At 52.0% G+C, this 13,688-nt stretch overlaps 1 protein-coding gene across 2 annotated transcripts in view; it reads left to right on the plus strand.

Annotated features, from left to right (window-relative positions):
- PDGFRB (platelet derived growth factor receptor beta) overlaps positions 1 to 13,361 on the plus strand; it is a 31,900-nt gene extending 18,539 nt beyond the window's left edge. For both annotated transcript variants that reach the window (XM_027682748.1, XM_027682750.1), the window contains 13 exons: positions 686 to 780; positions 1,040 to 1,172; positions 1,582 to 1,686; positions 1,795 to 1,905; positions 2,276 to 2,429; positions 3,720 to 3,886; positions 4,093 to 4,211; positions 5,314 to 5,436; positions 6,870 to 6,981; positions 7,269 to 7,368; positions 7,483 to 7,588; positions 8,064 to 8,302; positions 8,794 to 13,361. In XM_027682748.1, the coding sequence (XP_027538549.1) occupies positions 686 to 780; positions 1,040 to 1,172; positions 1,582 to 1,686; positions 1,795 to 1,905; positions 2,276 to 2,429; positions 3,720 to 3,886; positions 4,093 to 4,211; positions 5,314 to 5,436; positions 6,870 to 6,981; positions 7,269 to 7,368; positions 7,483 to 7,588; positions 8,064 to 8,302; positions 8,794 to 8,944 (1,715 nt within the window). In that variant the 3' untranslated portion in view covers positions 8,945 to 13,361. The remainder of the gene's footprint in view (positions 1 to 685; positions 781 to 1,039; positions 1,173 to 1,581; positions 1,687 to 1,794; positions 1,906 to 2,275; positions 2,430 to 3,719; positions 3,887 to 4,092; positions 4,212 to 5,313; positions 5,437 to 6,869; positions 6,982 to 7,268; positions 7,369 to 7,482; positions 7,589 to 8,063; positions 8,303 to 8,793) is intronic.
- The last annotated feature ends 327 nt before the right edge of the window (positions 13,362 to 13,688 follow it).

Raw genomic sequence — 13,688 nt, forward strand, 5'->3', positions numbered from 1 at the left:
TGGCTCCGACCTGGAGGTGCTGGGAGCCAGGACTGCAGCCCTCAGAGGGAGAAAACCTGGGTGTTTCTGACCAAAATGAAGCCTCCTTTGGTTTGAGCAGAAAAGGGTGTTCCAGGGGAAGTCTGGAGCCCTTATGTCCACTGGCCATGGACATCCTCTTCCCGCCACTGGCAGGGTCATCTCTCCAGGGAGGCAAGACAACAGACCTGAGCAGGTCCTGGGTGTCTTGTTATCAGCCCACGAGTCACTAGATGGTGCCAGGGACTTGAACATCTGTGTGCTGAACATCCCAAATATGAGGAAGGATGGTCTAAGCCTGGTCCCAGGGCTGCCAGCTCTCCCCCAGGCAAACCAGCCCCTCTAGCTCCTTACACCCTCCCATGGCCGAACCCCTCCTGCAGCAGGCCCTTCAACAGGTGGTAACAACCCGTGGCTCCATCATCCCTGAGGGGCTGGCCCTGGGAGTGCTGGGCAAGTCTGCCCAGGAGGAGAGGACAGAGACAGTCCCCACACAGAGGAGAGCTCAGGGTCAAGATCTTGGGGGAAAGAATGTAACAGAAAGGGAGCAGTGACCAGAGGGAGAGAAGGCAAAGGATGTGGGGACACCTCTGTGTTGCTGTCCTGTCCTTTCCTCAGGACATGCAGGGATGGAGGAGTCTGACTGCTGTCCCTGTTTCCATTATAGCCTTGCCATTCAAGGTGGTCATCATCTCTGTCATCCTGGCCTTGCTGGTCCTCACTGTCATCTCCCTCATCATCCTGATCGTCCTGTGGCAGAAGGTAAAAGAAGAGAGTGTTCCCAGGCTGGCACAGTGGTACCCACATGTTAGAGTGGTTGGCCCTGATGATGTCCCAGCCGTGCCAGGGGCCATGGGCCTCCATCAGTGCCTGCATGCCCCTGGCATCTCCAGACTACATGGGAAATGAGGCAATGGCTGCAGGGATCAAACATTCCCTCACAAAGCCCACCAACAACCCCCATGGCTTCTCTGACCCTCAGCCTCTCAGGTGTCTCTTTCCCCTTTGCTCCCTTTTCCAGAAACCTCGTTATGAAATCCGCTGGAAGGTGATTGAGTCAGTCAGCTCCGATGGGCACGAGTACATCTATGTGGATCCCATGCAGCTCCCCTACGACTCCACCTGGGAGGTGCCCAGGGACAAGCTGGTGTTAGGTAAAGGCTCTGCAGGTCCCACTGATGGACTCCTGGGCCCTGGCTGTCTGGGGGTAATGAGTTTTGGTTTAGGATCTCTGAAAGAGACCAACTCAGAATAGACACAGAGATCCCTGGAGATACGATGTGGTCCTTGAACAGGGGGACCATCTGGGACCACAGTGGGAGGCCAGCTAGGCTTTGGCATGCAACACTGCATTATTCCTGGCTACCCTTTCTTGCAGCTGGCAGTTATGGAAAACAGCCCCAACCCCAAACATCACAGCTCATGGCCATGTCCATGCCCACCAGGACGAACTGCAGCAAGACTGGTGTGGTTTCAGAGAGGGGCCTTGTCTTTTCCAAGCTCCTCTCTTCACCTCTCCTTGAGAACCACTGCCACCTTCATCTCCGTGCTGTTTCCTTGCAGGACGCACTCTCGGCTCTGGTGCCTTCGGTCGCGTGGTGGAGGCAACAGCCCATGGCCTGAGCCATTCACAGTCCACCATGAAGGTGGCAGTCAAAATGCTCAAGTGTGAGTTGTCCCCCCACCATCCCTTTCCCCCATCCAAAAGCCACAAGACCAAACTGTGCCGTGCACTTCCCTCCTTGCCCTGCCGCTCACACCAGCTCTCCCCAACAGCCACAGCCCGGAGCAGCGAGAAACAAGCCCTCATGTCTGAGCTGAAGATCATGAGCCACCTGGGACCTCACCTCAACATTGTCAACTTGCTGGGGGCCTGCACTAAAGGAGGTAGATGAACCCTGAGCACCCTGTCTCCTCTTCCTGCTGTCCTGGGCTGTGCCGAGGAGAACTGTCCTCAGACAGAATAATTCCTGTTTTCTGGTTCATAACGATTCACCCTTCCCCTAAGAAAGCCTTGTGGGGCTCCAAATGCCTTTCTTCCAACCTGATTGAAACTGAGAAGGTGTGTGTCAGTTAGCCCCCACCTCCCTCCACATAGACAAATTTCAAAGGCCAAAAATACTCAGTACCAGAAAGGTGGCATTTCCCCCTGGCCCTGCCTAGGCATCCTGCACTCTGGTAATGTCCCTGTGGGATGAAATTCACTGCTGTGGTGGCCAAAGCAGGGCTGACACTGGTGCTCTCTCCCTCCCTCCAGGACCCATCTATATCATCACCGAGTACTGCCGCTATGGGGACCTGGTGGACTACCTGCACCGCAACAAGCACACCTTCCTGCAGTCCTATGGAGAGAAGGCACGGCGAGAGGCAGAGCTGTACGGGAACACCCCCAAGGAGGACCACGTGCACAGGTACCTGCAAAGCAGTACCCTCCTCTGCCCTGGTGCCTACCCCACTTTGACCCCGTAAATGAGGGAGGCTGCCACTACCAGAAAGGATACCTACATTTTGTCCAGACCAGTGAAATCCACACTGTCCCAGCACTGGGACACAACTGGCTGCTCTGTTGCCTTGTCAGACCAGCTCACATGCTAACCAACCACCTCCAAACAGCTCCTGGCAGAGGGCAGTTAGCAGAGGCAAACTGTGTGTCCTGGAGTCTGAGTTTTCTAGCACACATGCTGCCTGCTCCATGCCAGTTGGGAATATTCCCTCGCATCGTGAACTTTATTGGCATAGCTATAGCTATGCATTGAGTACAGAGACACAGGGTTTCCCAGCATGTCTCAACCACTGAAGACCTCTACTCTGCATTTTCAGGGCAGTTTGTGCTGCTACCAAGCCCAAGAGAGAAGTGTTAGAAGGAGGGCAGTTGCACAAGAGGAGCCACAAGGAAAGGGTCCTTCATCTGGTTGCCAGCTGTAAGGGGTGCAGGCACAAACAGCGCAGAGAAATAGTCCCATGGGAAGTTAGAAAGCAGCATTTCCTTCCAACACACCAAAACAATAGTAAAACAGAGCAGTGTTACAGCTCCCCCCTGCCTTTCCTGCTTGAAGGCAGCTGAGATCCTCCTGAGCACTAAGCACAGTCCCCCCAGCCTGTGGGCATGTGCCCCACAGCTCTGGCCATGCTGCAGGTTTCCCTTGCCCAGCACCTGCATCTGGAAGGCCTCAAAGTGCTGCTTCCCAGATGCAGTTGTTGCTCACCCATGGGAGAGGTGCTGATCCAAACTGAGAAGATTTAGCTGTGGACAGAGGGTTATATCCTGCTGACTCAGGTCAGCCTTCTCCATGCAGTCCTGGCCAGCCTGGGAATGTGCACAGACAAGGTGGAGGGTTTTGCCTGCCCACCCTCCTGCCCTGGGGGCACCTTTGGACCTGCGTGGCCCTGGTTCACCTTTCTGCCCTACCCAGTGCCAAACTTTTGTGCTGAGCCAAGGCTATGGTCCATCAGGGAAGGTGAGCATGAGAAGGTTCAGCCTGTGGACAAGGACATCTGGGGATGTTTAAAGCCAGCACTGAGGACACTGTGTGTTAGGTGGTAGGAGTTCTCCAGTGCCATTTGCAACATCTTTGCATCCGTGCTTCTTTCCCTCCTGTGTGGGGCATTTCGGTGCTGGGGTTGAGGGCTCACAAATCATTGCCCCCATCCCTTGTGTCTCCTCCTCTGGATCTGAATGGCCTCTTTGCTTCCCCACACAGTCACCTCTCCATGTCTGTCGAGAGTGACGGGGGCTACATGGACATGAGCAAGGATGACTCCCTGGACTATGTGCCCATGTCTGACATGAAGGGTGAAGTCAAGTATGCTGACATCGAGTCCTCTAACTATGGCACCCCGTATGAGCTGGACAGCTATTCCCCCTCAGGTAACAGCTTGGCCACAGCCGGAGGGAGAGGTGCTTTGGGTGCTGAATACCTCTGGGATTAGTCCAGCAGTGGTGGCAGATGCCCTCACAATGAGAGCTCCTGGCTCTGCCCCTTTGTTGCTGGAGGCAGAGCAATCCCCAGTGTGTCCTTCCACTGGCACCAGTGTGCTGGGTAACACCAACATCCATCTCTGCTTGCTCTCCAGCTCCTGAAAGGACGGACCGGGTGACACTGATAAACGAGTCTCCGCTCCTCAGCTACATGGATTTGGTGGGCTTCAGCTTCCAGGTGGCCAATGGGATGGAGTTCCTGGCTTCCAAAAATGTACGTATGCTGGCTGGTCTGTGGTGCCTGCTGTGGTGGAGGCCAACAGTGCTCTGCCATGTCCAGCGAGCTCTGCTCGCTGTCCCTCTGTCCATGCCAAACTCCTCCTAGGAGAACTGGCCGTGCAATTGAAGAGCTGCTGACCACTTCCTTTGGAAACACAGCTCTGGGGATCAGCATGACTATATTTGCATGTGACAGCTTGCCCTGGCTCACATTGAGCTTCAGACCTCAAATTCCCTGACTCTGTGCTCCTCCCGAGACACGTTCAGCACAGCTGTGGCATTATATCATCCCTATTTACTGGGATGACCAAACAGTGATAGTCTCCCTGTGCTACAGTCAAGGCACTCTGCAGCAGGCTATCTACTCTTACTGGACATCCCTATTGCACCACATGTTCTGAGCACCCCAGAACTCATCAGAAGTGCTTGTTTGGTGGAAATTAAGCCACCATAGAGGACTAAGCTCTGGGATTTCCTAAGGTCTGGCTTAGCCCAGGGCAGGCAGTAGTATAGCTGGATCGTGTGAAGCATCACACAGGGCAGGGGTAAGAGAAGGCATCAATGACATGTGGAGAGAAATTCCTGACTCTCTGCCTCCAGCCAGACAGTTTAATCCCTAAAAGAGCATAGTCAGTGCTCCCCTGTGGAGGAAACCTCGGGGCTGTTCATACAGAAACTTCTAACATGGTGGCATACCAGGAGGCACAAGCTAGGCTGGTGTAACTCTGATATCTTCAGACTGCTGGGTTGGATTATCCAAACAGATATGAAGACATCCCCTCCTTGTCAGCCCACCAAGCCCCCTTGCTTGGTCAGTCCCTGGCAATCCCCTCTCTGCTGGGTTGTTCAGATTCCCCTTGCCAGATCTGTATGTCTGTTGCTCTCACGGGGGCAGCAGTCCAGGCAAGCAGTGAAAATGTGGTAGCTCTGCTAGTGGTTGAACCATGACTGTCCCCAGAGGTGGAGGAGATGCCTGAAATTATGTGAGGTGACTGCTGTGCCCGCAGCCCCAGGAATGGGCTAGTGCTGGAGCTGGGCTGCTTCCTCGGGCTGTCTGGGGACCTCTTGCAGTGACAGTGCCCTCTCTCCCCCTACAGTGCGTGCACCGGGACCTGGCTGCCAGGAACGTCCTCATCTGTGAGGGGAAGCTGGTGAAGATCTGTGACTTTGGTCTGGCAAGGGACATCATGAGGGATTCCAACTATATCTCCAAAGGCAGCGTGAGTACCAGGAGCCATGCAAGCCCCTTCTTCCCTGGGCTCTGGGCCTGGCACCTGCTACATGATCCCCCTGTGAGCTGTCCCCCTGTCCATCCTTGTGCCCAGAGGTGGTGACAGGGCAGGACTTCTGGGAGATGGTGTCAACAGCCAACCATCCTGCATCTCACATGCTCTGCACACTGTGGAATAGCAGAGGTGCATGCCCACATCTCCTGGCTCCTTACAGAAGAACCTGAGCAGCAGCAGTAGCAAAACCAGGGATTGTCCCCTGTACACTGTCCCCATCACTGGCAACAGTGCTGCATCCCTTCCCTGCTGGCACTGAGTGTGGTCCTGAGCTGCAGGCAGGAGGAAAGCAAGGTTAGGCACTGTCTCAGGGCTGCAGTGAGTCACTGGCCACTCTGGGAAGAGGTTCACAGGATTCTGCTCTAACCACTAGACCACAGGGTAGGAGGAAGTGTCTTCCTGCAAACAGCTACTTTCCAGAGAGTTGTCTCCAATCTTTCGAGGCAGGAGAAGATGGGGCTGTAATTGAGCTTCTCCAGAACCTCCCCTGTGACTTCAACAACAGCACATCCACTCCAGCCCTGAGGCATTTGGGAATCTGCAACCCCAAGCAAAGCAGGCCACATAATTCCCAGAGAAACTGAGGCTGGGGGATGCTGAGAGTGGAGCCAGGCCCCTTAAACTCCAGTCTCTATCTAATCTGTGAACTACTTAACTTCTCTCGTGCCTTCTCCCATTTGCATGTGCTGTCAGACAGGCACTCAGAGCCTGGGCAGGGAGTCCCTCCTGTAGAGCAGCTGAGGTTTTTGGTCCAGCCTGGGCACAGCTTCTTTGCTGTCCAAAATGGGAAATGAAACTGAGCCCCTTTGCAATCCTTCCTGGAGATTATTTTGGTATTCATTGTGCAAGCAAATCCCAGGAACAGCACAGCCAGTGCTGCATACAAGCTGGTCAAGTGAAGTCTCTTTTTATGTATCACTCTGAGTAAGTAAGAACAGAAAAAAGCTGGATATATCCTTTGGCTCTTTTCTAGTTATCCCTTGTCCCTCTCCAGCCTGGTCTCAGGTTTCCAAAACCCAGATAGGCCTGGACTTTCTTCAGGAGTCTTTGGTCATGTTGTGCAAGTCAGTGGCCTCCTCAAGAGCTGGGAATGCACACAGTGACGTGTGTGCATTAATCACGGCAGGTTGTGATGGAAATGGATGTAGCACACCCACTCTTTCCTCCTGCCTGCTGGGTCCATTCTGCACAAAGAAAGAGGCAACTGGTCCCTCCGAGAACTGGCTGACAGCAGATGTCAACAAATGTGTTGGGCTGACAGGCAGCTCTGAAGGGTCTTTTTTCCTTGTAATTGGCTGTCAGGCTCTTACCTGTTTAAATAAGATGTGGCTGACTCTCTTCTTGCTTCATTTTTTATTCTCCCTTAGACCTTCTTGCCCCTTAAGTGGATGGCTCCAGAAAGCATCTTCAACAACCTCTACACCACCCTGAGTGACGTGTGGTCTTTTGGAATTCTCCTTTGGGAGATATTCACTCTTGGTAAGTGCCCTGGAGACCATGGTGGTGTCTGTAGGTCTGATAACATGCTAGCAGGATCCCTTCACAGAGACAATAAAAATCCATTTCTAATCCCCAAGTCCCAACCTTACCAGCCAGAGTAGCACTTCATTCCCTGTCTCCTTCTTTCCCATGCTGACATTGCCATTTGGAAGTGCAATGAAACAGAAAAGGTAAATTAAGAAGAAAATTTTCGTGTAAAATGCACGTTGGCATGAGGGTGGCAGGCAATCCACCAGTCTGATTTTCTGCTCTCCCTTTACACCCAGGAGGGACTCCATACCCCGAACTGCCTATGAATGAACAGTTCTACAACGCCATCAAACGTGGCTATAGGATGTCCAAACCCACTCACGCCTCTGATGAAATGTAAGTGCCATAATTTGTTTGTCCTGGACCTGCCCTATGCAAACTACTGAAGCATTTCTGCCTCTGTTTTCCCCACCTACCAATTCACCAGTGCTCTCCTTTCCCTCTTGTCAGCTACGATATCATGCAGAAGTGCTGGGAGGAGAAGTTTGAGATCAGACCATCCTTCTCACAGCTCGTGGTGCTTATGGGAAACCTCTTGGTGGATTGCTACAGAAAGGTATGTCCAAAGGACCCTGTGCTGGAGGGACAGAAGAGGGTCAGTGCTCTGAGAAGAGTGCTGCCTTGGTGAGGGCCCTCACTCAGGCTTTGGAGACCGGTGTTCAGTGCTGCAATGCCAGAGAACTGTGCTGTGACTAGTTGGAACAGCCAGTGAAGGTGGTTTGGGCATCCTGGGGACATTGCTGGAGACAACCAGCACCACCAGACAGGCAGCTGGTGTCTCAGCAACCGCGGAAATCAGAACTGGCAGGAGATCAGCTGCCTCCAACTGTTTGGTATTTTGGAGCTGTGAAGTAGTGTCATGGAGCTCTCCTTAGGAAACATCCATGACCTATCTTTGGTGGCATCAGGGTAGCTGAACCCAGCCCCTCTCAGAAAACTCTGGCAGGCAGGGAAAGCAAACACAACACAAGTGCATTCTCCACACTCACAAGACCTTCCTCTTTCTCTGTCAACCTTCCCTGCGAGAGCAGAGGTACCAGCAGGTGGATGAAGAGTTCATGAAGAGTGACCACCCCGCTGTTGTCCGCACAAGACCCACAATTCCTGGGCTGAACAACGCCCGGCTGGCTGCCAGCTCCCCCCCCAGCAGCATCCTCTACACAGCCGTGCACCAGAACGGGGGCGAGAACGACTATATCATCCCTCTTCCCGACCCCAAACCCGAGGCAGCCTGTGAGCTCCCTCAAGAGGCCTCCGTCAGCCGGGCCAGGTAAAAACATTGCTTCTGAATGTTGTCCTTTCTCCTGACTACCCAAATCTGAAATGGGGGCCTCAAGAGGAGGGAGATGCTCTGCTGAGGGATAGACCGGTGGGAGAGGAGGAGGGCAGTGTCACCCCGTCTGAGGGGCTGTGACCTACATGAGCCCACAGGGATGGAGATGAACCAGAGGAGCTGGAACATGAGCTAAGATAGGGCACCATGTCACATCCCTGTACATCAGCCAGCACAGCCGGGGGACAAGTGACCCCACCCACAAGGAGGAAGGCACACAGAGGACCATGTTGTGCAGAACCTAACCAGCTGTATGCTGTGCTTGAGGGCTGAACAGATCCAGCTGGTATGGCCTGTTCCCCTGTGGAAAGCTACTCAGATAGAGTGGGGCTGTTGGGAGCTCGACATGCTTCTCAGCTGCTGGGAATCCTCTCCCACCAGGAGACTTGGGACAAGACACTCACTTTTCTCTCCTTCTTGTCCTTCAGCTCTATGCTGAACGAGGCCAACACATCATCTACAATATCCTGTGACAGCCCTCTGGGCCTCCGGCAGGACGAGGAGCAGGAATCCGACCCACAGCCAGGCTGCCAGGAGCCAACCACAGGACACCAAGAAGTGGAGGAGAGTTTCCTGTAGTCAGAGCTGGGCTGACTCTGCATCTCCTTACGGAGGGGCCAGCTGAGGGGCTGACCCACATGCCACAGAGAGCCATGCTTTAAACTCCTACATGAGGACATCCCCTCCTGTCCCAGCATTCCTCCTTCCCCTCTGCCTCCCAGTGTTGGGTGGGGATTTAAAGACTTTTCCCCGTTGCCATCCCCTTACCCCTTATAAAGAGGTGGCTCAGTGCCAGAAACCTTGCAGATCACTGCCAAATCCTCCTCAGTGATCAAACCACTGCAGGAGGGAGACATCTCACAGACCAACATCTTTTCAAGTGGAAGATGGAGGTTTGATCTCCACAAGAGACGCCACTCTCTGCATTGCTAAGATGATACTCCAGCCTCTTCCCCCTCCATGGCAATGAGTTTCATCTCCTCTGCACCAGCACTTCTCTGATGGTCTCAGCACCAGCCACGCCGTGGTTCTGTGAAATGCCACTTGGACAGATGATTTGCCTGGAGCCCATTACTGGGGTGTAGAGAACCTGCAACACCAACCTTCAACTGCTGGAGGTCAGGAGTACATTGGATTCTCCTCCAAACACAGCCATGTCCTGAAGAGGCCAGCCAGTGTCTAAGAGGTACTGAATTGCCATTTTCATTTCTTGACAGAGCTTTCTTGACTTTGGGATAGAGCATCACAAGCACTACAGGTACCCACGGCTCCGGGGAACAGCTCTGCACCCACCTACAGGCTGTCACACCTTTTTGTGGAACCCTTTTGTGCCCAGCATGGCAGCAGGATTCCAATGGGATGCCAGGAACTCCAAATGCTCTCACAATGACTTGGTTATAGAAGCAAAGAGGGCAGTTGATGTCGTTTGTGTTGTCTGTGTGGACACTAAGCTAATTATTCTCCATTGAAGATTTAAAGGGAACAACTATATTAATCCACTAGCCAGGGCCAGTATAAGGAAGCAATATGGCTATTCATTAATCTACTGCCACTAAACCCAGCTCATCTGCTGGGAAATCATATAACCACGCCAGCTGCAGAATCTTTGTGCTTTATCTTTGGGAAGCAAGGGCTCACCTTTGACAAACTGTTCACCTGAACACCCTTTCTCAGGATGGGAGGTCTCATTGTTCCTTCCTGACTCACAGCAAGACTATCAGGATGCCAGAACACCAACCCAGGGACATCTCCGAAGAGAGAGAGGGAGAGAGGCTGGGAAGCTCTTTGGTCAGAGCTGAACTGTCTCGTGCCCTGCCACCTTCTGGGGGTCAGGCATAGCCAGGGCTGTGAAGTGTCATGGGGAACCAGGCAGAGCAAGGCAAACTGGGGAGGATTCCGCCCTCTTGGAAAGAATTTTGAAGACTAAACGGGCAGAGACCTTCCTCCTGCTTCTCACCTCCTTCCTCACTTCTCAGGCAGGCCTGGGGCTTCTTGTGCTCTCAGCTGCACTTGAACAAGGAGACTCAAAGCAGGAGGAACACCAGGCTTTTGAAATCAGTTGTGAACCCCACCTCTGCAGAGATGAAAGCTGGACCCCCAAAACCAGAGGTCTGACACCATTTATACTAGCAGGTTTTTCTCTGTTTTTCTCACAGTTTTTGACTGTGCCCAGAGCTCTGTTCACTGCATGTCCTCCACTCCCATTAACCCTTTCTTTGCCCTACTCATGCACATATTGCTCTGCACCCTACAGAAACTGCACAGGCAGGTTTACAAAATCAGAAATTCAATCAGCATCTTGCTGGGCTTCTGCCACCTCAGAGCCACTGCGAATTTTTTTTTTTTTTCAAAATATGAAACTTCTGCCAGAAATCCCCAACCAAACAGCTTCTGTTTTATGTTGTCTACCATTCCAGTGCTGCCATTTATGTGGCTAAAAGAGAAGTAGGTGTTTTGTGGGCTGATGTCCTTGGTAAAATGTGAACATAAGAAATAGCACTTTTATTGGCAGCCAGCAGAGTATATTTTCAGCCTATGTGGTCAGATTCCACACCATCCATAGGAAACACACTGTGAATGACAACTGTTTTTCCATGCTCTGTTCCTCCTGCTTGTGATGAAGGAGCCATCTTCTATGGCCACAGTTCAGTAGATGATCCTCACTGAGGAGAAGCAGTAATTTATGAGATCCTTTGGGTCAGACCACTTTATTTTTCTAACATGTAAGGTGCTTGGCAGAATCTGTGTCACTGCAACTTGAGCCCATAGGATGGCACATCAGATCATCCTAATAGCCCCTGTCTGCACCAGCTCCATTTTTAATTTGTCCTTCTCTATCAAAGGTGACCAGAAGTATCCAGTACTCCAGGAGAGGTCAAATCTAGACCTCGCATAGGGCATTAATAGTTCTGGTCTGTGCTGGTCTTGACTTGCCTGGTGTAGCTTTGGGTAATGTTGGCCTTTTCCCAGCCACAACATACTGACAGTTTGGAGTCATCCTCTGACCAATCTAAGCACCTACGTCTTTCTACACTTCCAGCATTTCTAACCAAGATACTCCCTGCTGTTCCAGACATTGGGTCATCAGCAAATTTTGTTTAAAAAGTGTTATTTTTGGGCTGGACTGACTAATAAAAATATGAAATACTTCTAGCATCAAGAGCAATCTGAGAGAGCAACTTTTACTACCTCCATCCAGCCCAAAAATTTCGGCATCAATTAACCCCTTCTCACCTTTTGCCTTTGGCCATTTGCTTATTTACTTCACAAATCCTTTTCTAAACTCCATCTTGTACCAATTTAATTGCTAATTAAATTACTAATTTCCCACGATCAAATAATTTCTACAGTCCTGAAAGAGGAGATCTTCTCCCTTCTGGGGGAACTCAAGTATCCTGTTCTATTAGCTGGGCATTAGCTACACTTGGATGCCTGTGGCATTTTGTCGCATTTGAAGATTTATTGCAAATATTCTTTGGATCAAAGCCTGTTCTGGCTGCTGATGGGATACTAACCCCACTTCCCTCTTCCTTCTTGAAGTAGGTACGCCAGACTCTTTGCAAAATGGTACCATTCTCCCCTCCAGAGAGATATGCCCTTGGCCCTGCAATTTTAAGAGCCAAGTCTTGCACTTTGTGGTACTTTCCTGTCCTTACTCTGTTCCTGCATCATTCCAGCTATTCCCATCACCATTTAGCAAGTTGCAGGGAGCAGACCTTCTCAGCCCAGCACAGGCTGGCAGCTGGGCAAAGCCAACATGTTTTGCTAAGCATCCCTCAAAGAGAGAGCTTGGCAGGGCTGGGACTTACAGCATCCCCCCAGACAAGCTCTCTCCATGTGGGGAGCCAGCTCCAGCCCCACGCTTCCCTCTCTCTCTGCTGCCAACATTCCAGTCCCTGCATGGCCTGGAGAGTGAGGGCCAGGAGAAATGGTTGGCTGTTCTGAGCCCATCAATTTTGTAGCCATACTTTTTCCGGTGAGACTCTGAAGGGAACTGGTCCCTCTGGGTTTTCAGTTTTTGATGATCAGCGTTTTCGTTTGGGTGTGTTTCTGTTTTCAGAGGTGGTCCCAAACTGAGCCCCCCATAAAGGAACACACGCCACAGCTTGGGCCCATCTCTTGTGCAATATCTTTTTATTTGTAGATTATATTTTACTCTACAGCTGTTACATTGTTATCAGCACCAGTATATGCATAATCCTACTGCCAGTCACTATTTCATACATACCTAAGTGTATCCCAGAAACTAATGTGTTACTCTGGTGTCTCTTTCCACATTTAAGATGTTTCTCAGACTGACGCGTGCACAGGTTTTAATCCTTTTGTCCTTCTCAGTTTGAGCGTGTTATTTTTTTAAGCAAGAGTGTCACGTTTAGTGTTTGTTTGTGTCGTGTTAAGAAATCTATAGCACAGCGGACTTTACTTGTAACTAAATTGTCTCTGTTCACCTGCCGAGGGGACTGTGGTGCAGTCCCATGGAGATGGGAGGCAGAAGTGCAGTGCAGATGTGCAGCCAGAAGGAAGTCAGCCAGAAGTGAGAAACGGCTCTTCCCCTTCTTTCCAGTCAGGGCTCTGGGCTGGGGGAGAGGCAGCACCACAGATACAGGGCACTGGTCTGGTAGGTTTGGCCTGTGGGGAAGCCCAGGGTCTGCCTTGGGTCTGCAAAGCTGGCAGATCTGGAGAAGGGGATTTCACAGAGTGCTAAGGAGGCAAACCCCCCTGCTCCAAAACACAGGCACAAGGGAGAGCTCTGGTCGGGCTCAGTGCTTAGCTCAGGTCCCAGGACCGGTATGACCAGCTCACAATCCAAACCACAGCATCTCCCACGTGGGCAGGAGAGCAGTGGGCTGCCAAGACAGACCTGGGGAGCCTGGATGCAACCTGGATGTGCTCCCACTTGGAGAACACAAAGGTTGCCCTTTGGTGGCCATCAATAACCTTTTGGTGTCCTTTGCCTCGGGTGTTTGTCCAAGCAGGGAGCAGCCAGGGCAGCTCCTGGACCACACACAGATCCTCCCTGCAGCAGATCCCAGCCCTGCCGAGATGCTGAGTGGCCAGCACTGCCTGTAACAGTGGAGACACCGTGTTGTCTGCAGACCTGCCTGAAGTGGGCCAGATATTGCTGAGAACCAGATTTCATGGGCCAGCACATGGGTTGCTGCAGTCCCAGCATAGATCCCATGTTACGCTCAGAGATCTGAAGTCTCTGGGAGATGCCAAGATGGATCTAGTTGGCTTTGGCAAAGGCAGGGGAACTGCTCCAGCGCAGCTCCAGCAGCACTTTGGACAGATGACTCTTGCAGGGGTGGGAGAGAAGCCAGCT

This window comes from Neopelma chrysocephalum, unplaced genomic scaffold, assembly GCF_003984885.1.
Source record: "Neopelma chrysocephalum unplaced genomic scaffold, ASM398488v2 Primary Assembly neopelma1_63, whole genome shotgun sequence".
Taxonomy (NCBI): domain Eukaryota; kingdom Metazoa; phylum Chordata; class Aves; order Passeriformes; family Pipridae; genus Neopelma; species Neopelma chrysocephalum.